Source organism: Scatophagus argus, chromosome 19 (genome assembly GCF_020382885.2).
Source record: "Scatophagus argus isolate fScaArg1 chromosome 19, fScaArg1.pri, whole genome shotgun sequence".
Classification (NCBI taxonomy): domain Eukaryota; kingdom Metazoa; phylum Chordata; class Actinopteri; family Scatophagidae; genus Scatophagus; species Scatophagus argus.
The window spans coordinates 13,303,710-13,327,033 of NC_058511.1; the positions used below are offsets into that span (position 1 = coordinate 13,303,710).

Here is a 23,324-nt window from a genome sequence, read left to right on the forward strand (position 1 = left end):
ATTAGCAACAGTCGGTGGATCTGCTGCAAAGACACATCTACATACCCCCCCTGCCTCAGCTATTTAAAAAGAGTTGAAGAATATGTGATGCTCCTGCCCTTTCTGCTTCCACTCTGCGGAGAGCAGTTTACTGCCACAAGCACCAATAGGTCACAGTGATCAGCAGGGCCCACACTGTATTCTGTGTGCCATTTTTCTTAGGGCAGCACACATGGATTAGGAAACAAGAACATAAGCATTATGTGCTTTTTGTCAACAGCTGCAGTTATGAAAATATTTTTTTTTTCTACATTTGTATCAACATGATGTGCTATAGCTTCATCTGCAAATCAGTGAAAAATAAGATAAAAAATAAAAGATGACATATATAAACAGGGTCTGCCCAAAATAAAAGGCATTTGACTGAATGTTGTTGTTCTTGTAGAAAATTAAGAGCACAGAGTTTCACGTAACGCTTTGGATATTTGATAGAGTACACAAAGCTAATAATTTGTAATTACTCTATGATGTTAGGTGTGAATATATAGAGGAGATTTTTCCGTGTTTATTTTTTCATGATTGTACACTAAATACACTAAGACATTTAACCCCTAATGTCCACGCTATCTTTAGGCACTGGATCCATTTTTGCTAGAACAACTTGCGTCTTTGAAGTGTGGAATTCATTTAAATGCACAAAACTTCTCATATTCCTTAAAAAAAGATGTTCCTTATGTCTTATGTACGGTTTGTAGGCTGGAGTGAGCACCACAATGCCTCATTTATTATAGCATGTTGTGACACATTTTACCTTTATTAAAAAAAATGCAGCTCCTATGATTTGGAATATAATAATATATAATATTTTTATTACTTGTTCATCCCTAAATATATGTGTTTAATTATCCCATATTATGCTTCTTAAACATATTGAAATTGGAAAAGAAATGTAACAGAGGAGGCAAGTCAAGATGTCTCGTACAAAGTCCTCCTCAGTCTGAAAACGTCACATTTGATGAAGATGAGAAGACAGAAAAGATGTCGCAAATAAGAATGACAAGAACAGAAATGTAAAACTGTTCGGTAATCAGACACTGCCCCATTGTCTGGTATAACAGATGATTTTGCAGGAGGAGAGGAGGAAAAAGGCCCTCGGACTATAAATTTAAGTGCCCTTAACTTTCTGCTGTATGTATAATAAATATGAAAATTTCAAAGCCAAAGGTTTTATATTCACTACATTCTTGTTGTGACCCACTTAAATCTAAAACAACATAGTAAAAGCTGAAAGCAAGTGCATTAGTCCCATGAACTTCCACAACCTTTAAATGCCCCCATGTCAGAGTGGAGGTCAATATCACATGTGCTTTCAGGCAAGGTTTTCTCTGACATCCAACCAGGAAAGGTCATCTCCTATCACACACTGCTGCTTCTGCTGTTCCTTCACCGCCCCCCATCTCAGTTACAATGAGTGATTGTTGTTAGTGACACTCAGATGGAGAAGACATGCCTCTGGAGGGGAAGGAGCGAGACTCCATGGCCTCAAGTGAAACGCACATGCCGTTAAATCTATTCGTTTTCTCACATGGATTTGCCTCAGTGTGCTGATTCTTTTCCTTTCAACGCAGTTTTTCTGAGAATGCAATTATTTCTCGTTATGTGGTATTATTTTTAATAAAGAACCTCTTATGATCTACAGTTCTTGCTGTCATATAGCACTTTCATCTGTTCGCCATCTTCAAAGCAGAACACATAATGAAGAGAGTTATAAGGCCTTTGGTGTTTATAAATCAATCATTCTGCCATGTTCTCGCTTCAGAGTCAGTTCTGCTGCTCGTCAGACTCTTGTTATTTATTAATAATTGGCATCAAACCCAAGCTTAAAAAGCACAAACAATCCGTACTTGACTTGTTAGATAGCTTAGACACAGTTTGACACAGTATTTTGGGGAAATGTGTCCACAGTGTGTACACATCAATGTACACTGTTGACTCTGGTGCGTTTGCCAAATACAAAGACCTTTGCTCGTCTTTCTCAGCTTTGGAATTTACTTTATTAACACAATCTGACCCTGCTTTTGTTGTTTGCTCAGTGCGACTGTCGGTATGCACCCTCCCCTCTTTCTCTTGGCCTGTCTCATGGTGGGTAAGCACAAGCCAATCCTTCTGAGATGCTTTTCTCGCCTGCATTTCCAGGTCCCAGCGTGAGCCTCCCGCCTTTGGTGGTGAGCCATGTGCAAAGCCGCGTTTAGTAGCCTAACTTGATCAAGGGACCGAGGTACAGTCCTCTGAAGCAAAGAGCATTAGAGGCGTGAAGGAATGACTCTGGCAAGTCAACAGCTTTGATATGTAAAAACCTGCATCTGTTGGCTGGCAGAGGCAACGCCAGGAGGAGAGGTAGAGGGAATGGAAGACGCCTGCCTTTAGAGTCGTCGCTCTAATAGAATTGCAAACGCCAAAATCCCAGGCTGTGACACCCTAATGTTCTTAGTCAAACTGACTTGGCATGATCCAGGGGCTTGAGAGAGGGAGTGAAGGAAGAGAGAAACAGAGGGAAGAAGGAGGTATAGAGTGGTTTCCTGTCCTAGATACCACTGTCTGTCAGAGTGAGAGTTATCAAGCTCTACTTGAGCCCAGATGCACAGGAATCTTTTATCCGGGCTTCCCTTCTGTTCTTCTTCACATCGTCCATGACATCTGCCTTACGCAACTGTGCAATTGTCCCCCTGAGCGAGCAACTCTCTATCTGGCATACATCAAAAAAAACACACCAGGATAAAGAGCTACCGTCTGTGCAAAAGTAATGGGCAGAATTACATGATTATTGTTTTTAATTAATTTTCCTTTCTGCATCAAGAAGGCCTGCAAAGCTGGCCCCTGAGGCCCACTCTAATGTGATTCATATTAGAGCGATTCACATTAGCCTAACACCAGCAAATTAATCTTTTGCATTACAGCAGGGCTCACACACTGCATTTGGGGATGAAATTTTAATAACCCTTTTTTTTTTCACGAAACAATATTGAATTGATCAGCCATATCAAGTCCACACCAGAAAAGGTCAGTGAATATGTAGGTTGTAAACAGAAGCCTGCACACAGCTTAGACAGAATAATTCATAACTTGATCAATGACTGAGCTAAATTTATTAGCAGATCACCAGGCCACTCCTCACGCTGAGGAGTCTTCATTGATTATCATTAATTGTATGTTTAAGTTCATGTGTTATCCCTAAGTTTTAATGTCAGTATGGTAATGCAGATGGAGCTTAAGTTTATTGTTTGATTGCAGCGGCTGTAGAGCGAGGGACGGAAGACGCATTGATGCAGAGCAGCGTTTCCCTACATTATTCAACACAGGGACTCATTATAAATCAGGCCAATCAGGATTATCATTTCATATTCTGTATAAACATATATGTGTGTGTGTGTGTGTGTGTTTGGCCTACTGATGAATGTTATTTCTTTTATCAAGGCCTGATATTGAGGCATGTTATGCTACAAACTTTTTTCATTTCATATGCCCTTGTAGAGCTGCTAAATGCTTTTGTGTGAAAAATGAGACATAATTCTGAACGGAGCACTGTCACATAAATAAACAAATAAATGGATGTATCAACAAGGAGCACTGATGTCACACCAGCCTTTAGACAGTGGTGAAAAGCAACCAAGTATATTTAATACCTTATAATTCTGAGGCATTTTTATTTCCATTCTATGTTTCTTCATATTTAAATTCCACTACACTTCACAAACACATGATTTAGAACACAATACAACCTTTCTGACATGTTGGCACGTTACTCCTCACAAAAAGCAGTGTTTATTCAAGGCCATTTTAGACATTATTTGAGCTGTTCACAGTTTCACCAGATTGATTTCCCCTTTAAACTTCTCAGATTTTATTGAAGTGATTGTATACTTCCTTTGAAAGCGAAGATGTAATCTAAAGTCTAATTTTTTCTTCTTTCCTTTCCTATAAATCATCTCATAGCACCCTACATTTATCTTATGGCCCATTTGAAGGGATACACATTAAATGTTGGGAAACACTGAACTAAACTAACCATCTGTGAACAAAGTTAAAAGTAGCTGAACCTGTCACATTTTTGTGTGATGTAAACTGAGAATAGGCCTTTATTTACCTCGGTATCAGAGAGAATCAGGGCTTTATTTCTAATTTCCCCTGTTCACAGCTCTTTCTCCTTGTTTTCCTGCCGTCTTGATACATTCAGTGTAATGTCCATTTCCACAGCACTGATTTAATCAGTCCTACATGAGTCATGTTCCACTTTGCTGTTTTCCCCAAACTGTTAGGTTGTCATGAATGACACGTAAGACTTGCTCTACAATTTTCCAGTTAAAAGTCTTGCGGCCTTCCTTATACAAGCAGATTTTCATGTGAGAAAGAAAAAAACAAAATGATGAGTTTTGTGGGTGGTACAAGAAACAAATAAGTGGAATTAATCAGAAATTAAAACATTATTTCACATTAGCAGAATGATGAGCACGACATGACCCCGTTGTTCCTCTGATGGAAAGCGCTGAACGTCATACTGAATTTACCATGTGACCTGTTGGAGGAGAATGTAGGTAATTTCACCATAATGATGAGCCATAATTTATTTACCCGATTTAAGAATTTACAGTAATAAATATAAACCATTATTCTGCACTGCAGTAAGTGGGCCTACTTTTATTTTTTCACATACCACACATCACATTTTGCTGATAATAGTTCTGTATTTTTATATAAGTTGGATTTTGATCGCAGGGCTTCTACATATAGTAATAACAATGTAAAGCAAAATGCCTGAAGTGCTTCTGCCTCCACCGCAATCCAGTGAGCCACAAGGGAAAACATTCTGCTGCTTTAGGGGAAAAAAAGAATGGAAGAAAAACCAAATGAACATTCAACCACAAAAGGAATGCAGTCACATATACACACTTTATGTGCACAGGCACAGAGCGTACACTACTCTCTACTCTTGTGGGCTCGCCCACAGGAGATGCATGTTGTTCTCTTGATGCACTCACCCGAAGCACGTGGAAGAAAAATGAAACCTATTGTGTCTGAAGCTAAAGGTACAAACCAGTCAAGCCATATTTCAGAAATGCAGGTGCATGCATGCGCACAAATTCACCTCAGCTTCCCACACTCAAAAACACACACGCATATTTCCCCCATGTATACCCCATGTCTTTGTTCTGTCCACTTTCCTGTTGATGGCAGCCTATATGGACCATTGGGAAAAGGCCTCTGTGATCCTAAATGTTGTTTTTCACCACATTACTGTCAAGGTATCCACCGGTGACTAATGATGGATTACATCTCAGCCAGTGCTCCGGCTTCTCGCACAGCCTGTGACTTACAACAACTCTTGGCACTTCACCACCCTAGCTGCTACACTAACCATGGAGAGCACTGCTCAGGGAATATAACACAGGACCTTTTCGCTTCTTTCCCCTTGTGTTCGTTGGGCAGCTGTTTCACAGGAGACACACAGGGGGGGAGATGAGGCATGTGCCCTTGTTTAAAGGATGTTTTGGTTATATAATAGATTTTTTTCCCTTCTTTTTTTCCATTTGCTGCAGACCCAAATCCTGTCTTCATTTGTCTTTCTGTGTCAATGGAAATGCACTTACTGCAATTTGGTCTAGTGCCACTCAGGGAGGCTGTGGAGCTGGGCTGTGATTCAACGCCGCACACAAACCTACAATTTTAATGTGATAAGTAGAGATTCAGACCCTTCTGTTGGAGTCAGAGATAAAGCTTTGGGTCTGGGTAAAAGCCTAGGCAAGGCTCATTTGAGGGAGGGAACTGATTGCTGTTTCATTTAGAGGAGATGAAAGCCACTTTGCTCTCCACCTTGTGAACAGCGTCAGGTGAAAGAGGCAAATCTTTTTTTTTTCCCTTTTTCTTTTCAGTCCAAACTTCTCCAAGATTTGGCTGTACTTTTTCTTTCGCTACTTGTGTTATGAATTATTATTTTTCACATTTCAGCCAGTCATTATCCATTGCCATTATCTAATGGTGTGTCATTAATCATAGTATCGGCTGTGTGAAATACAGGTTTTTGTGTGTGTTGGGTGATAATTAGCATCGATGGAAAGAGAGTAAAATCCCACTTTGGATTGTTATTTGTTAGTGTATTAGTTTGCATACAGTATGGTGTTTACTGCCCATGTTTCCCTGTCTGCCTCTGTGACCTGGACAACCTGCCCTGCTCTTCAGGCTAGGCTTAGTTTAATTCAATTATGTGCAACAGAAAAGCAAAAAATGAATGTCTACCCTAAAAACACAGCAAAAATATCCAGAAAAATGTAAGAGTATTTATTAGATTCCATAAAAAGCTTGCATCTTCCACAGATTTAAAAAAATGGCTGATTAAGGTTTTAGATAATGACATTAATAGTGTTATCAAATTATATGATGTAAATTTTAATAAACTGTTCATTTAATTGAATATCCTATCAAGTTTGGAAGGCTCTGTAATTAGATTATATTACCGTGTGTGAATAATGTCTAAGATTATGTTGCAGATTACGGTTTCAATCAGGTAATCAGTGATCTGTAACAGATTACATTTTAAAAAGTAAGATCCCCAGCCCTGGCTCTAGCTACCCGCCTCTCCTTTATGCTATTAGGAATTATGTAAATTTCAGGCAATTAAGGGGCTGTGTGACATTTTCTCTTCTCAGCATCCAATGTTGTTTTTCAGGCCCGCTAGTGACTTTTATCAAGCATCTGTATGAGCATGTCGACAGCAAAGATGTTTAAGAAATTATTTCTAACCATTTCCATGCATGCGTGCAGATGAATCTGTATACATTATGTCCTCCCAAACAGACACTACATGCAGGTTATGTCACATGCACATAATTTGACACTCGTTTAACATAAGCTGAAATATAAATTCATACATACCACACATTGCAGAGGGAGGGTGGAGGTTGCACAAGGTAATATTCAGCCCCTCACTTCGCTCTGAGATGTCTTGGCTAAATAATTCACTGCCAGGTTGTCTGTGTCAGAAGAGGTGAAGCCTGTCAGATACTCAAATAAGTTATTAATTTTCCATTTTGAAAGCTTGAGGTGCACTTCATCATCCTGTTACCAATTTTCCGTGAAGCGTGACTGATTTTGTTCAGAACATTGTTCTAGTTTTTCTGCAAAATTGATCTTCCCGCAACCATTGCCGCTGTCCCCACAATTGTTTTCACTCATCATTTTTCATCTATTGCTGAGGTGTATTGACTCTGCAGTGCTGATTGTTTAAAGTTTACCGACAATATGCTGAAATCTCACCCCTTTTCTCTCTGAACACTGCTCCCATTCATTTTACAATATCAAACTGTCTTTTAAAATGTTTCTCTTCCTTTCGCTGTGTGTTCATGAATTAAATATGTTTTGGTTATCATTCAAAAAGCTTCTATTTTGTTTCCAGTTTTGTCCTTCTTTAATGAACTTAGTTAAATTGCTCAGAGCCATTTTCCTTTCGTGTTCACACTTTCATAAGATGTAATTGTCTAGAATTTTAAATCTGTTTATTTATTCATCTCATGCCTAACTCTTCTATATTTGTTATTCTGACTTGTTTTTGTCTTCCAGATATTCATTCTCTGTAAATAGCTCTGGAGGTCACAGTTTAGTCTGACCGAGATGGGCCTCACCTGAATAGCATCTATCTTGTGTAGATGTCAGCGTACCTTCCTCCCACTCATTCTGTTTTCTCATCTTTGCTCTCTTTATCCAGACTTTTTTTATATATGTATTTCCACTGCATTAACATAGTTGACACATTATCCATTCCATATCAAATGTCAGAGAAACTCATCTGAGCCCATTTGTCCCCTGTTCAGACCCTCCAACAGTGGAGCCGGTTTACATGGAGATGCGTCAGGGTCTGGGGAGGCCTGTGGTGATGACCTGCAGGGTGCTGCGAGCCCACCCTTCCCGCGTGCTGCGATTCGAATGGCTTCTATCAAACCGGCTTCTACATGCCGGCGCCTTTGACGCCCAAAGAGATGAGACGGAGTACACCATCCGCAGCCTGAATCGAGACGGCTGGGGGGAGTACACCTGTAATGTCATCAATGAGGCCGGAGCAGGCAAATGCACTTTCCAAGTTACAGGTAAAGAGTGCTTGTCTTTAAAGATTTATCTTTTTCATAATACTATTTTGTTAATAATTGAGTCTTCCTGGCTCCCTTGCTACTGTTGCTCTGCTAACCTTACTGCTGTTTACATGTTTACACATGCTGTTTAAATGATTTTCGCCAACAGAAATGGCAACTGTTACTTAGAACTGTTCTTACATGTGATCTGTTACTACCAAACCCTGCTAGCTATGAGTTGGTTGAAAACATTTTCTCTGGCTGACTGTGTAAAATTGCAAGCAGTCTCCTTTTAAAACAACAACAACTCCTTAAAATGCATTAAAATCCTAAACTATTGATGCTCCATGTAGAAAACATGGAATTAAAGAGACAACATTGTAGTTGTATTACAGTGTATGATACTACGACAGTATCAGGGATGATATTAAGACCAGACTTATATTTCATACTAACGTTACCATGTCTGGCTTGTTGGCTTACATATTTGGACAAGCAAGATAGAAGTTAGGTTAAGACTTTATCATATTTTCAGCCTGTTTCATTTTTAATGTTACAGAGAAAAAGCTTTTAGGATGAGGCCCATCTGATGTGTTTGGTGAAAGTATTTCTGTCTCGGGTAATGAGTTTGGAAGAGGTTGCTGGAGTGTAAACACCTTCCACCATGTTATGGTGAACTGTGCTTCTTTAATGTAACCTATAACCCCCAAAAATAGTGCAGTAAGTAGTAAGTATATCTTACGTATTAGTCATTATTGCAGGTAGTAAACTAGAGTAGCAAGATGGATATCCTAACATAGGCAGCTCATGTTAGCTTCTGTTCTTTTTGTTTTTAATTTTGGAAAGGCCAATACAAAAACATCACTCTCCAAACTCATGCAAAGTATAGCTCTTACAACAGGCCCCTATACACTACTTGTGGGAAAATCCATGGTTTTACAGACCTCCTGTGTTTCATTCACCTTGAAGCTACATTTAATAGCAGCCATTTTGCTGCCACACACACTCATGTCTACAGAAACTTCAGTTTGTAATTAGTCTTCACAGACAATTTTTTGGACAGCTAAAATTGCCTCTTCAAACATGTAACAGTTCTTGTCACGCTGTGTTTTAGATGTCTCTGTGCATGACAGACAGTTCATTTAAAAGAAGAGAGAAAGAAGGAAAATGTGCAGATTGTCAGTCTGAACGGGACATGTCGATCACGTTGATTCTTTCTCTTATGTCTTATGTAGTAAACCTGTTCTGTCAGATTATAAGTGCTTGCTGTCTTTTTGTTTTTGTTTTTTTTTAAGAGATTGCCTTTTTTCCATCAAGAGCTGCAAGTGTCTGTCTCCTAGTTAGTTGTTATGACAGGACCAAATTAGTTTGGCTGCAGTGAGTGACCGCAGGAACTTAGGCCAAGGTTTCAATCTCCCAGACCTCCCATTAGAGACAGGAGCTGCAGGGTCACAAGAGGAGCATTTGTCACTTTGATCCTCTGCCACTTAGGTTGCTCTCATATTTGATACCGTCTGTTTCTCTCCATCTATTGTTGTTTTTTAAATGTACCTTTCTGCACTCCATTTAGCTATCGCCTCTCTTGCTTTCTTTCTCTTTTTGACCATGTTTTCCTTCCATAATTCTTCATCTTTCTCATTTTCAATATCTCTCTATCCACATTCTCTAATCTCCTCGCTCTCTCCAGCTCGCCTGGAGAGAGAGATGGACACCCCCCTGCCCATGTGTGTGTCATAAATCAGTCTTCTCTTGTGAAGCAGGTAGAGCAGAGAGACAGAAGCACATGGTCCCCTCCAGCCATTTGTTTTTCTCAACAGGGCTGGGGTTTGCCTAGTATTGCTCCCCTCTTCCTACCTCCATTCCCCTTCCTTCCCTTTCATCCTCGATTCCTCTTTCCCTCTTGCTCTCTCCCGCTATTGCTCCATTCCTCCCGCCCAATGCTCCAGATTCCCACCATCTGGACTCAGTGGTTGCCAAAGGTATGGAGGCTCTTTTAGTAACCCCCTGAGTGCAAGAGCATGGTGCAGAAAATCCACTTTGCTTCCTCCCATCATCCATGAAATCTGCCGTGCCCCATTCCCTTAACTCCAGCTCTTATTAATCTTTAAGATTTTTGTTAATATTATCATGAAACTCAATATCCACAATATGAGACAATATTCTGTAGTATGGCTGAAACAAATGACCTACTATAAAGTGGATATCAGCTCCTCTCTATGAATTGTTTGGAGCCCATTTCAAGATGAAGCTCATGAAATATTTGTTATGGCTTGCACAGTAAGGTAGTATCTTGGTTTGCTCACTTTACAGAGTGAAGACAGGTAGACAACTGATATTACCTCTCTGCCCTCCCCTTGACTTCCTCTTGGGCGGTGTTGATGTGTAATAAACATATCAGTCAGGAGTTTTGGCCTGAAGCCACAATTGCTTGATTAAACTCACAGATCCATTAAACATACCATGCAAAACATATATGTTGCCATGCCAACAGACATATGCAAACTCACCAAAGTCAAGGATCAAGCCATTCTGTGGCTTATATAAATGCTGCAGAAATTGTATTGTGCCAGGGGAGAGTGTGTGTGCATGTGCATGGATGCCCATGTGCAAAGCCATTGGGACATCTGTGGAAACACTGAGTTGGCTGTAATGGCCATGTTGGCCATTAAATTGTGCCAGGGGAGAGACCCCTCGGAGGGATGTAATGTGTACCGCTGAGCTCTGGCTCATGCTCTCCGTCATGGGAAACCTGAGTGTTTTCAAAAATGCTGAAATGCTCCTCTGAAGGGCTGGGAGAGTCAGACTATAGAAAAAAAAACATATTTTGTTGTCTTCATGTTGCTTTTCTTCTTTGATTTTTTTTTCCAGTTTGAAGCAGTCACTGATTCATGCATTTACTGTACATCCCAGCTCCAAATGTGCACTGACGAAGCAGTGTAACCCTGGTCACAGAACAATGACTTGCTATTTAAACATGTATTCCATCAATTTAGTATTGCAGCTTGTAAAGATCTTCAGGCTTTACGAGGCCATGCCCTTAAACCCTGGATCCTTTACATCCCATAATGCAACTCAATTGTGTTTTTCATTAGACTTCCCCTCTCTCCTAAATACCCACTTCTTTCAAACCTCCAGTTGGTAATGCAGGCTTTCTTTTATGATTTTCAAGCCCAAGCAGAGATGACACAGATAACAGCATCATGGTTATTTTTAAAACTCCCTCCAGAGCTAAAGAAGACATTATAGAGTAAACTGAATTCATTATGTAAAATCAGTCGCTTGCCCCTTTAAGGCAGTTTGTCTAATCACTATGACACTAACATTTAAGAAGAAGAATCAGCTTTTATTGGCAGTATGTATGTTTTTTACATTTTACACTGAATTTATTCATTTAACCCATCCTTGGTTGAACACATATGCAACACCCAGCAAATTACATGCAGTAAACACACACACAGGAGCAGTGGGCTCTCATGTCAGACTGGCGGAGCAGCTAGGGGGTTAGTGCCTTGCTCAAGGGCACGTCAGCCATTAATAATGGAAGGGGGAAAGTGTTAATTATTCTCCCCCCACTACCCAAATTTTTCCTGCCGGTCCACAGGATCAAAACCGGCAATCCTCCGGTCACAAGCCGCTTCTCCAACCTCTAGGCTACGGCTATTAAGACAACAAATTCTGCAGATCTAGTCCACACTTCTCCTCTCCTCTATCTCTAGCAACTAGTCTCCCAAACAATTCATACTGCAGTTTCTGAAATTTGCAAAGAATGGCAAACAATGTTTCTCATTTGTCCCACATTTAATTCCTCTTTTTGGCAGTCTGTCATGAATTAGCACAAAAAATTCTGTGGGACAATGTTCAGATATTCATTGTCTGCATTTTACACAAAATGAATTTAGATTCTACATAATGATGTGTGTGTTCGATCCCAGTTTCCCTTTCTATTGTAGCCTAATGATGCAGCAATCACATTGTGGACCATGGTGTCCAAAGTTGGCAGCAATTAGATATCTGCATGTGTCTGCATGACATACACATTCACTCCTACTAGCTCATATCCATTCACCCTATCTGCACTCAGTCTTCTAGATGTGTTATTATTTGATCCATCGTCTGTTTTGAGCAAAGTTAATGTCATTAATGTCATTTTTTTTTCATGTGTTTGTTACGTTCTTTGAGGTGTGTTTTAAATAGGCCTCTGGGGCTTTTTCTAAGAGAGTAGTGCAATCTGATGTTTTGTGTATATGTGTGTGTGGGGGTGTAAATATGTGTTATTTTTGTCTTTCTTGTTTTTCACATTTTCAACTGAAAGAAAAAAAACAACACTGAGTTGATTTTACCCTCAAACCTGCACATTCGTGTACTTTGAGGGTTTAAAACTTAAAGAGTGTTGGTCTTCAGTCAACATTTGTGCTTTAGTTTTGAGTTCCAGGCAAGTTTTTTTGCAACTCAGTGATCTGCCCCTTTAGTCTGTGCCCAGTTCATTTGGATTGTACTTCACCTCCACAGTAAATGGTGGATGATGCTCAATATTTTTCACAGCTCAGGAAGACACAGTGACATTGATGGATCCTGTAGGTAGTAATGACTGACGTTACATGGTCAGAGACTAAAGGCAACATATGAATAACGTTGTGATCAGACTGAGACTCAATTAACTTCAAGGACAGACACAACCTGAACCTCTGAGGTTTTTTTTTTTTTTTTGTTTTTTTAATTTTTTTTATGTTTCTTCTAGTTTTATGAATACAATATCACAAGATTGGGCTGTAGAACGGCCTCCCATTTACACAGACTGAGGAGGATAAAGTCTGAAGTCACGGTGGGTCAGGACAAACAAAATCCTAGTTAATATGATCAACGATTAGAAATCTTTCTGGGGTTTTTTTCCCTTCAAGTGGATTAGGCGAGGAGGGAGGAAGTAGAGGAAGAATTAGCTGAATAGTACGGGTGGAAGTGACTCATTACAAGTTCAATGCCATTGCCCTTTAAGAAAAAAACGCCACAGAGAGATTTCATTCTCTATCCCAGAAGGACACAACCAGGCAATTACCACTGAGACTTCTAAATTCTGTAATGTCTTTTCCCTACAGTCAGTTAGCTATTTGTATGGTGGTGCTGGGTTTGTCTTAGCCAGCTGTGCATCCATATGTAAGCATAATTTGTGCCACAAATGCCTACATCACATATCAGCCCAGCACCAAATAGCAAGGCTTACCATATGGTGGGACAAAGTGTTGTCCTGAAGAAGAAAACATGTTCATAAACCCTTAAAAATAAAAAAGGAAGTCTGCAAACAAGGTCATCTTCTTGCCTGAAGCGTTTTACTGAGCTGTTATTAGTCATTGCATTGGTTCTGCTGTTATAAACAGGATTTAAAAAAAATCAATTAAGCCTTCTGCACTTTGTGTTTGATGTCTCCCACCCAGGGTTATCTGTTTCAAGCAGTGTAAGTGGGTTAGGTAATGTGCTTCACCACACATAACATATTATCAGGAATCAGGACCATTTCACATCATTACATTACATTGGATTTTTGAATAGTAGACAACGACATCACAAGTGGGTTTGTGACAGTTTCTCTGCTTATGCCATTAATGAGCTCTAAGAAATCCACTTTTAAAAGTTTTTTCTCAAAATAAAACAAGAACATGCAATCAGTGAAACAAGTACAGTACAAAACACTTTACCTTGTGAGTGTAGTATTTTCACGATATCTAAAGGCACAATGCACAGTTGTATAAATGCTATCCTTTCAGTCGTTTATTCCTACAGCAGAGTCTGTTTGGGAATCTTTAAGGGCAACTTGGGAAACATACAATGCTTTGAGACAGTTTAATTATTTCTTCCTTCCTTTTTCTATTGCAAATTAAAGCCTCTACATTTTTGTACTGGTACAGTATAAACTGCATGAACAAAACTGACAATATGTGCCAGGCTGGCTTATGTAACATTCACTGTACAGTATGCTGTAAACACAGCTGGTTCTGTACAGAGAAGCACTGCCAAGTGAACTGCAGACAGTATTTGTCCTTGCTTGTTGTTGTTGTATTACCATCTCACCGAGCCATAGAGGCATTTGCATGACAGCATCTTCAGTTATAAAACAGAAATATTCAATTTACAGTACACTGCTCAAATCTTCAACAGTTTAAACTTGTTAAAAATGTTTAAAAATAAATTACATTGTGTGATCATTAGCGGTATTTCTCTTTTTCTTCTTTCTGAATGATTTTATCTGGCTGATAAATGAGCATTCTTTCCCTCAGATTACAATATTGTATTTTAAATAGCTTCATCCATGTAAAGACTGCCCAAAGCATCATTAACCTGATTTATTTTCCAAAACACAGAACAAAATGCCCTCATTTTTGATTTTGACTTATTTTCACGGTTGATTATGAGAATTGATTGAACCAGTCAGAGGGCGAGAAAAAAATGCTATCGCTGTGTTTTTTTTTTCCCTCCCACAACGGCACCTCACTTAATTTGAGTGATTATATCTGAAGTGCATGTATTTACAGCTAAAGTTGTACAGTGCAATCAAAGAAATTTTCCCGTGTAGTATGGATTTTGTTTTCTCCTGTCGATTTGAGGTATGGATTTCATCTCCCCACAATGCATTTTTTTGGCATCACACATCACTTACAGCTAATGTTGCATGATTGTACGACTGAATGAGCACTCACATTCCCCAAACACTCTGTCTTAACTTCATATAAATTGTTTTACAGGATCAGGCTGGCTTTATTTGATATTTGTCTTATTTCAACAGATTAGATTGACAGAGCAAAATCTACAATGCATTTTTTCCATATGTCAATACTTCTGTGACTTTGAGATTTGTGGTGCCCAGCCTCAAGCTTGTGTATTCCTATTTAAGACAATTCCAGTGTGTTTTTTTGTTACTAAAATGACATTTCATTGATAATTTATTTGTTTGTGACATGGTTGTTATTAGATGGCCATAGACGGTCACATATGAAAATAATTACAACTCAATGTCCTATTTTAAATATGAAAAATATCAACATGACATTTATGTATAGCTACATTTAGATTACCGGTATATTCCTGTCACATTTTTAACCCTGTAGTATTCGTAATGGCAAAAAATCTTTGTTTGCCTTTGATCATACATGTGAGAAGTTTGCCTTCAGGACTTTCTGCAAGAAAAGTTAAGTGGTGTAGTATAAAGAGAAACAGTGAATGGAGGACATTGTGGTGGATAAATGGGTAAAGCAAAGACATTTTACCCAGGTGACTGAGGTTCGTGTCCTGTGTGAGTTATTACATTATGACTTATTGTTGCCACGTTGTAGGAAAGCCACTGAAAGCTTACTGTGCACATATACCTGAGCAAAATATCTGAATAGGCCCATTGAATTTCAGTGCTGCTGGAATGTCCAGGAAGGACATCCATCTGAGGGGCAGGTGACGTCCTGAATGTTGGCTCAACTTTGTTTTTGGAAGTACTTTTGAACCACAATGGGGCATCTCGATTGGATCTTCAAACCAAATCAATTTTCAATTCAATTTTATTTATATAGCACCTTTTACAATCAAAATTGTCTCTAGGTGCTTTACAGAAACCCAGAGCCTGAACCCCTGAGCAAGCAGACAGTGGCAGGAAAGAGGTAGACAGGACGAGAGAGAGAGAGAGAAACATACATGCAATAAACATCATACATTACAAAGGACAAACATGACAGATTGTTATAATTGGAAATCTGAAAGACTATGTATTGTATGTATTTGTTTTTTAGCTGATATGTTGTTCAGCTAGTTATAATAGCACTACATAGAAGAACTACATAGGCAGACGTTGACAGTAGACATTGCGTTTGTCGGTGGGCCGGATGCAGTTGAACAAGATCTTGAGATACCTACAGAAAGATACAGAGAGAGAAAGAAAGGGAGGGAGAGACACAAAACTACAAGGAGAACTGGACACACAGTTGGTGACATAAAATATTGGATCATATGTTGACCTGAGGAGAGGAGGGGAGAGGAAGAAGAGGAGAGGAGGTGGGGGAGTAGAGATGGTGATGGTGTTGTGGAGGTGGGGGAACTGCTTGGTGGATCATGTTTGTGACACCCGGCAGCATAGGTCTATAGCAGATAAGCGATGATTGAGATTAAAGAGTTAAAAAGAGTTAGTCAAACCTATTCTGTGGCTGTATATCAAGAAGTGCCTTTAACTATACCATAGGCTAACTATACACAAGGTTTTAAATCTGGTCTGGAGGTGGAGGTGGTGTCTGCCTGTCAAACGCAAATTGGCAACTGGTTCCACAGTAGTGGTGCCTGATAACTAAAGGCTCGTCCTCCCATTCTACTTTTAAAAATTCTGGGAACTGCAAGTAAACCTGCATTCTGTGATCTGAGTGTTCTATTGGGAATATATGGAACTATTAAATTCTGCAGGTATTGTGGGGATAGTACCTTTAGGGCCTTATATGTAAGTAGGAGAATTTTAAAGTCTATTCTGAATTTTACCGGAAGCCAGTGAAGAGAAGATAAGATGGGGGAGATATGATCCCTTTTGCTGATTGCTGTCAAAACTCTAGCTGCTGCATTCTGGATCAGCTGCAGGCTATTAATAGAGTAATTTGGACATCCTGATAATAATGAGTTGCAGTAGTCCAGCCTAAAAGTAACGAAAGCATGGACACGTTTTTCAGCATCACTCTGAGAGAGGATGCTCCTAATCTTAGCAATATTACATAGGTGAAAGAAGGCGGTCTTAGAGATCTGTTTAATATGATGGATAAATGACACGTCCTGATTGAACATGATGCCGAGGTTCCTAACAGTCGTACTGGAGGCCAAAGTAATGCCATCCATAGAGACAATATTATCAGCTATTCTAGTTCTGAGATGTTTGGGGCCAAAAACAATGACCTTAGTCTGAGTTTAATAATAAAAAATTGGAGGTCATCCAGTCCTTTATGTCCTTAAGACATGCCTGGAGTCTGACTAATGACTCTGTTTCTTCAGGCTTTAAGGATAAGTACAGCTTGGTGTCATAAGCAGAACAATAAAAGTTTATGCCATGTTTCTGAATAATATCTCCTAGAGGGAGCATGTATAAAGTGAACAAGATAGGCCCGAGCACTGAACCCTGTGGAACACTGAGGTTAACCCTTTTATGTGAAGAGGAAACATCATTAACATGAACAAAGTGAAATCTGTCTGATAAATATGATTTAAACCAGCCACAATCATGTGATGTCTCAGTGTTTGCTGGGAGCACTTACTGCAGTTACTTAATAGGTTTTGGATAACTGTGGTGGTGTGTGGCACAGAGGAATAAGATGTCAGACATTATCTTCACAACCAAAGCCGTGTAGCAGGATCAGCTCATCATTGATTTTTTTGTCTTTTCATGGGGTTTGTTTGACAATAAGAAAAATGTGGAATATCACCATCATTATGACTTGGTCACACCAGAAATTGGCTCAGCGACCTTGTAAGCTTGATAAATAGCTAACTTAGTCAGATTGTCCACTAACAGCACAATACATTCTCTCACTGAATTCATAAGACACATTTTGCCATCGATTCCTGTCTCATAACTGTCTGTAAACCATTTCCTTTTCTGTGGAGCAGTTTATACACGGATAGATGAGGTTAAATAAAAGTTGTTGCTGCAACCCAGTGGACGAGCCATAACAAGATGAAAATTTGCATGTCACTGAAGTTGAACTCTACATGAAAAATATGCTAGGACTGACTTTGCCTTTACGAACAAATCCACTAATGACAGGGATTCCATTCAATAGAATTGATTTGTCTTCAAAATTTCACAGTTTCAGATGTTGGTTTGATGAGGTCAAAGCTTATTTTTAAACATTTGAATAATATCTCAAGAAAACATTACCTGGCTTGAGATTAAAAGCCATTAGTCTCTATGACTTTAACCAGGGATTTGAAACCAGACATAAAACCTGTGGAACTTATGACCTTCACAAATCCTTAGTTTATTTCCTCCCCTGAGTGCCATACATAGAATCAAATCAAAGGAAACAAAATGCTTCAAGGGTCTGCCCATACCAGAGTCCACATGGAGAGACCACTCAAACTGTTCAGGAAAATAACAAGATTAGAATTCATCAATAGCATAAACGAAGATGACAAGTTTATCCTGACTTACACCAGAAACTTGCTGCATCTCCACACGGGTGACTAATGTCAGTGCTGCTTTTGTTTGCGCTAACAATGGCCGCTCTACTGTCTTTTCCGTGGCTATTAAGAATCATCTGCCTCGGATATTGTCATCCTTTAATGAACAAGCCCAAATAGCAAAAGGACACAGGGTGAATTGCTATTCTTTGCCTGGAAGGTTATCCTATAAGCTTGTTTCTAAATCTTGATTAAAATACAATGTCCTGCCAGCTTCTACTTCAGCTGTCAGAAATCAGCTTGCAGACTGTGACTAGAAAGCTTAAAACTTCATGGATTCACTTGAAAGAAGCTGTGGAAAAATAAATCCTCACAAATTCCAACAAAGCAAACAGTGTTATTGAAAGAAAAAGTTTGAGAGGATCTCTGTGGTGGTCCAGATCCAGATGAAATTATGTATTTTTATGGAGGAAGTGATTTGAACATGCAGGTATCCTGCGCTCAGCGTGGATTTGTCATCGCGTGGGATGGATACTTTAGGATGTTCTTACATTCATGAGACTTGCTGCAGTCTGGTACAGGCTTTGATTCAATACCATGAAAGTACTCCTTATGTCATGTAACATAAACTGAATCTTTAATTATCCTTGAGGGAAAAATTTGGTCATAGGAATTGCAAGGAATATCATATAGAGTGAATGAAAAAAGAACAAACAGAATATAGTGAAGATGAAAGACACTGTACATCTTTGCCATGCCAATTCAGCATTCTTTTTTGACTTTAAGGCTGTCTCATATGTTAACAAATAACACATGTACTCTGAAGTTTATACACTCAAGTTTAGATGGGTGCATGCAACGAGTGAGAAATAAACCAATACAGCAGGACAGAGTTTGCACACAGATGAAATCAAGCAGCTATACTCCACTGTGTTTCACTAAATAATAATGCAGGCTTTTCAATATAAAAAAAAACGTGTTTTTTTGCCATTTGTCTATTTGTTTATCAATTACATTCATGCTAACTTAATGTAAAACCATGCAAATGATTTAAGATCAGCATATTTTTTTTCCAAATCTGCCATATGATTCACACTACAAATGTGTCGTTGTGTTTAGTCCTTCACTTAAAAAAAAACAAGAAAAGAAAAACATTGGCACGGTTTAATGTGTTGTGGATGTTATCTGAGGTGTTTGTCTGACTGTGTTCCAGATAGTCCAGATCTAAAGTGAAAGTGTTAACGTTGCTAAACATGCATAAACATGTTGTTGTATAACTTGAAAAGATTTTTAATTTCAAGCAACAAAAGTCAAGTCGTGGGTTATGAAGTGTTTCCTTACTAACAACACGATTAGAAGTACGAGTGCTGTGATTGAAGCAGTCCTGCGTCTTTCACATTCACAACACAACATAAGAAATGATTGCTTATTATATACTTTTTTACTGCACTAGGTTGTAACCCACAATAAAGGGACACTTCACCAATTCTCAAGATCAGTATACTTATCAGGTATTGCACTGCTGAATTATGTCTTTAGTAGGGACAGTTCTTGAGTCTGTGGAGTTTAGCCCTAATGTCTGAGAATGAGGTCAAGCTTTGATCGATCAATATAAAAATATACTGTAAATAATATATAAAGTACTGTGTATAAAATCTGTAATATTATCACTTCAAAAAACTGCTTTTGCCTTTTTTTATATACTGTACATGAATAAGCAGTGTGCAATGAGTAATTTGTCCTGCCCTGGTGATGTACTTTATGGAACAATAAAACAAGTAAGACAAATCAGTATAATTTAAAAAGCCACCATGGCCTACATTAGAAAAATTAACAATAGCATCTGTCAACTTTTATGGAAAACATCACAAAGATCATGGGCAATCAGGGGTAGGATTGATTTTAGTGAATCTTTTCTTTTTTACATATACTTCTATCCCTCAACTTTATATAAGTATATTATCAAATTTTTGTTACAGTCACAGGAATTTTGTAGATAGGTGTGAGTCTCGGGCAAGAAGCAATAAGTATTGTTCTCTGTTTTCTGTACAGGTAAAGCCTACCCTCCAGAATTCTACTACGATACCTACAGCCCACTGTGGCAGAACAGGCCCAGAGTCTACGGCTTCAAGCTTCAGTGGACCCAGATGAACCCCAACGCTGTGGACCGAATTGTCGCCTACAGACTAGGCATCAGACAGGTAGGACGACTCAGAGTTGTCTGAGCACGCACCTTACTGCCAGCTGGTTTGTTCTCTCCTTCATTGCTTAACCTGTAGGCGCATCATTCAAATGCTTGCTGCGCTGAAAAGTGTTATTCAGTCCCACAGAGCTCTGTTATCATGTAGAATTTGTTCCAGCCTAAGTATGAGTTTTTAAAGGGTGAAATGTTGGCTCTTGGTACAATACTGGTAAAGTCACTGGTATTGTTGATCCTCTTTTCGACCCTTCTTAGGTGCATTCGACTCATTTTATTCCTGCTTGTTGTATACCATTTGACAGCACCAAATCATACACCTTCAATTCATTGTCTTGTTTGGCAGTTTTTTAAGGATGTGAGTGAGCCTCTGTGGGCTGGACAGGATGACTAAGAACCTGTCAGGGGCCGTCATTTCAATGAATTCTGTGGTTTCCACGAATTGCTTTTGTTTTCTTTCTCCATCAGAAGCTAAGTGTGAGGAGTGAAAGGGAACCCTGCAGAGAGAAAAAGCAAGTCTAGCTCCTGTTTTCCCTGCTTTTCAAGTAAACTCCACAGATGACAGGCTTACAGCACTGATAGATGGCACCGTTACAGTTTCCTCTTTGGCAATCAATGTGTACATCTCTCTCTCACACACACACAAACACACACACATGCACACACATTTGATGTTTATAGTTTTTTTTTTTTATTTACAGCAGCAGGTGTGGAACCACCTTCAGTTCATGTAAACTTTGAAATAATAAATAAGCGTCCATTAAAGCCACAGATTTGCAGGTTAATATTGCATTTGCATTGCAGCACTGAGAGAAACAAACAGTATCCATATATATTTCTAAATTCCACATGCCGCAATGCTCAATACTACTCAGTTCTGCTCAAAATTAGTGAGCATACCCTGACAACTGTGTTTGCAATGAATAATACAATTTCATGTTTGTTTTGCAGTACACCCTCAAGGAATTGAGCTTGAAAACACATTCTAAACCAGTTTTGTTTGTGTAGCGCAATGATTTTTCTGTCAACTATCTCTGTTGGTCTGTTTGGTAATAAATGATGTTGTGCTTACAGGGCCCATGTTCACGCTTGCCAGACGTTTGACTGAAAACTTGCCAGGAATGTACATTTGCTTTTCCTATGTTCAGCTAGGCCTGCGCACAGATTATTACGCCTGCATCTGTGCTAGAATGCACTCACCTAAATCACATTAACATTTCAACCTTCTCCACGTTTGTTTATTAAAAACATCACTACCTCAGTCTGTTTCAGCAATCATTGTTTGGGCAAATTAATTTCTTTCCACCTTTTTGCCTTGATATCTCAGGAGGGTGCATTTTGTGACCATTATTTCCTTCCTGCGAGGCATAACAACCTATCCTCCAATGTCTTAGGTGAAAGAGATTCCTTGCTTTAGTGAAAATTCACCAACTTTCTTATTGGATGTACTAAACAGTGTACCCTCTGTGATTGATATAGTCTGAGCTTTGATTATTGATTTAGACTTATAGTACAATTTTTCTCTGGTGTGGAAGAGTTAGAATCGGAAGAGATAAATTAGCAGGATGACAGACTCCCTTTGTAAATAAATAAATGCAGAGTTACCCCCCAGACTGACTGTGGAAAAGTGGTGCAGTAAAGAAAGCTTCATTTTCTCTGGATACTTTTGGATTAATTCTTAGAGCTACTCATAAAGCAATCCGTTGCCTCTGTAATGGATTGCTTTATGTTATCGTCCAGTGACCCCGTGAGAGACAGTCTGACCGAAGGAGAGATGGGAATGGAGCTCTTAGCTGAAAGGCATGCACGGGCAAGAATCACAAAACACAAATCACTGCACCTGTCAAGCTTGCAATGGGGAGGTGTGCCATCTGACCTCGTTCTGATACTGTAGCCCGACTACTTCAAAATCTTCTCTGCTGTCCAGAGGCTTGATTGCCCATCTCCAATCCCTGAAAGCTAACTTTTTCAATTGACATCTTGCCATTTTAGAACTGCGTCTTTCATCTGTTCCTTCTTCTCCTTCTTTCTTTTCGTCTTTTTCAATTGATCTGTCAGGTCTGGGTGTGCAAGTGGATCAATAGGAGCCACACTAATTACATGCAGGGAATTTACAGTAGACCCCTCGTCTAATAATACACCATCACGCTTTGATTATTCCCGTGTTGCTTTTGAATCCTGCTATTGCTTTGATCAATCCTACTCTTTACTTTTAACGTTGCCGTTAAAAAAAAAAAAAAAACAGGCATGAACTGCTGCCGCAATCAAATGAAATTAAATCAATATGGCATTCTGCCTCTGTGGGGAAAATGTGGAAAATGAAAGGTAATGGGATGTAAACAGAAACCTTAATTGAGCACAGATGTGGTGATTCAGTGAACATTAATGGGAATCAAAACAATGGTGCAAAAATCCATAAGCAAATAACTATGTGTATGATTCAAAACATCGAAAAAGTTAAACATCTCAACTTTGACATGATTTGCACATTTAAGCACAATTCTTTTTGATACAGACAAAATGTAACTTTTAGCTTCCACTTGATGTTGTTTGCAGCTCGAGTCTGCATTTGCCAAGACTAACATTTAAGGCCTCCATCTGCCGGGAACTTTGGGACACACACACACACACACACACACACACACACACACACACATGCACGCACACACACAAAGACACACATACCAGTCCACAGACACAGGTCTCCAGAACAGATACACAGCAGTACAAATATATGGATAATGCTAACATTACACTCCCCCTAAACATTAGCAGAGAAAGCAAAATAGTGCGACAACTTGGGAATTAAAAAGTCAAAGACATTCTCCTAGCAATAAAGACATTTATTACACTGCGATAAATTAGATATTAAAGCAAATGTATTCCAACAGAGCAGTTGTTTTATC

General features: G+C 39.1%; 1 protein-coding gene across 8 annotated transcripts in view; it reads left to right on the plus strand.

The window, feature by feature from the left end:
* Positions 1 to 23,324, plus strand: part of LOC124050087 (MAM domain-containing glycosylphosphatidylinositol anchor protein 2-like) — a 220,997-nt gene that overhangs the window by 165,742 nt on the left and 31,931 nt on the right. For all 8 annotated transcript variants that reach the window (XM_046372209.1, XM_046372205.1, XM_046372202.1 and 5 more), the window contains 2 exons: positions 7,842 to 8,114; positions 20,274 to 20,422. In XM_046372209.1, coding sequence (XP_046228165.1) covers positions 7,842 to 8,114; positions 20,274 to 20,422 — 422 coding nt within the window. The remainder of the gene's footprint in view (positions 1 to 7,841; positions 8,115 to 20,273; positions 20,423 to 23,324) is intronic.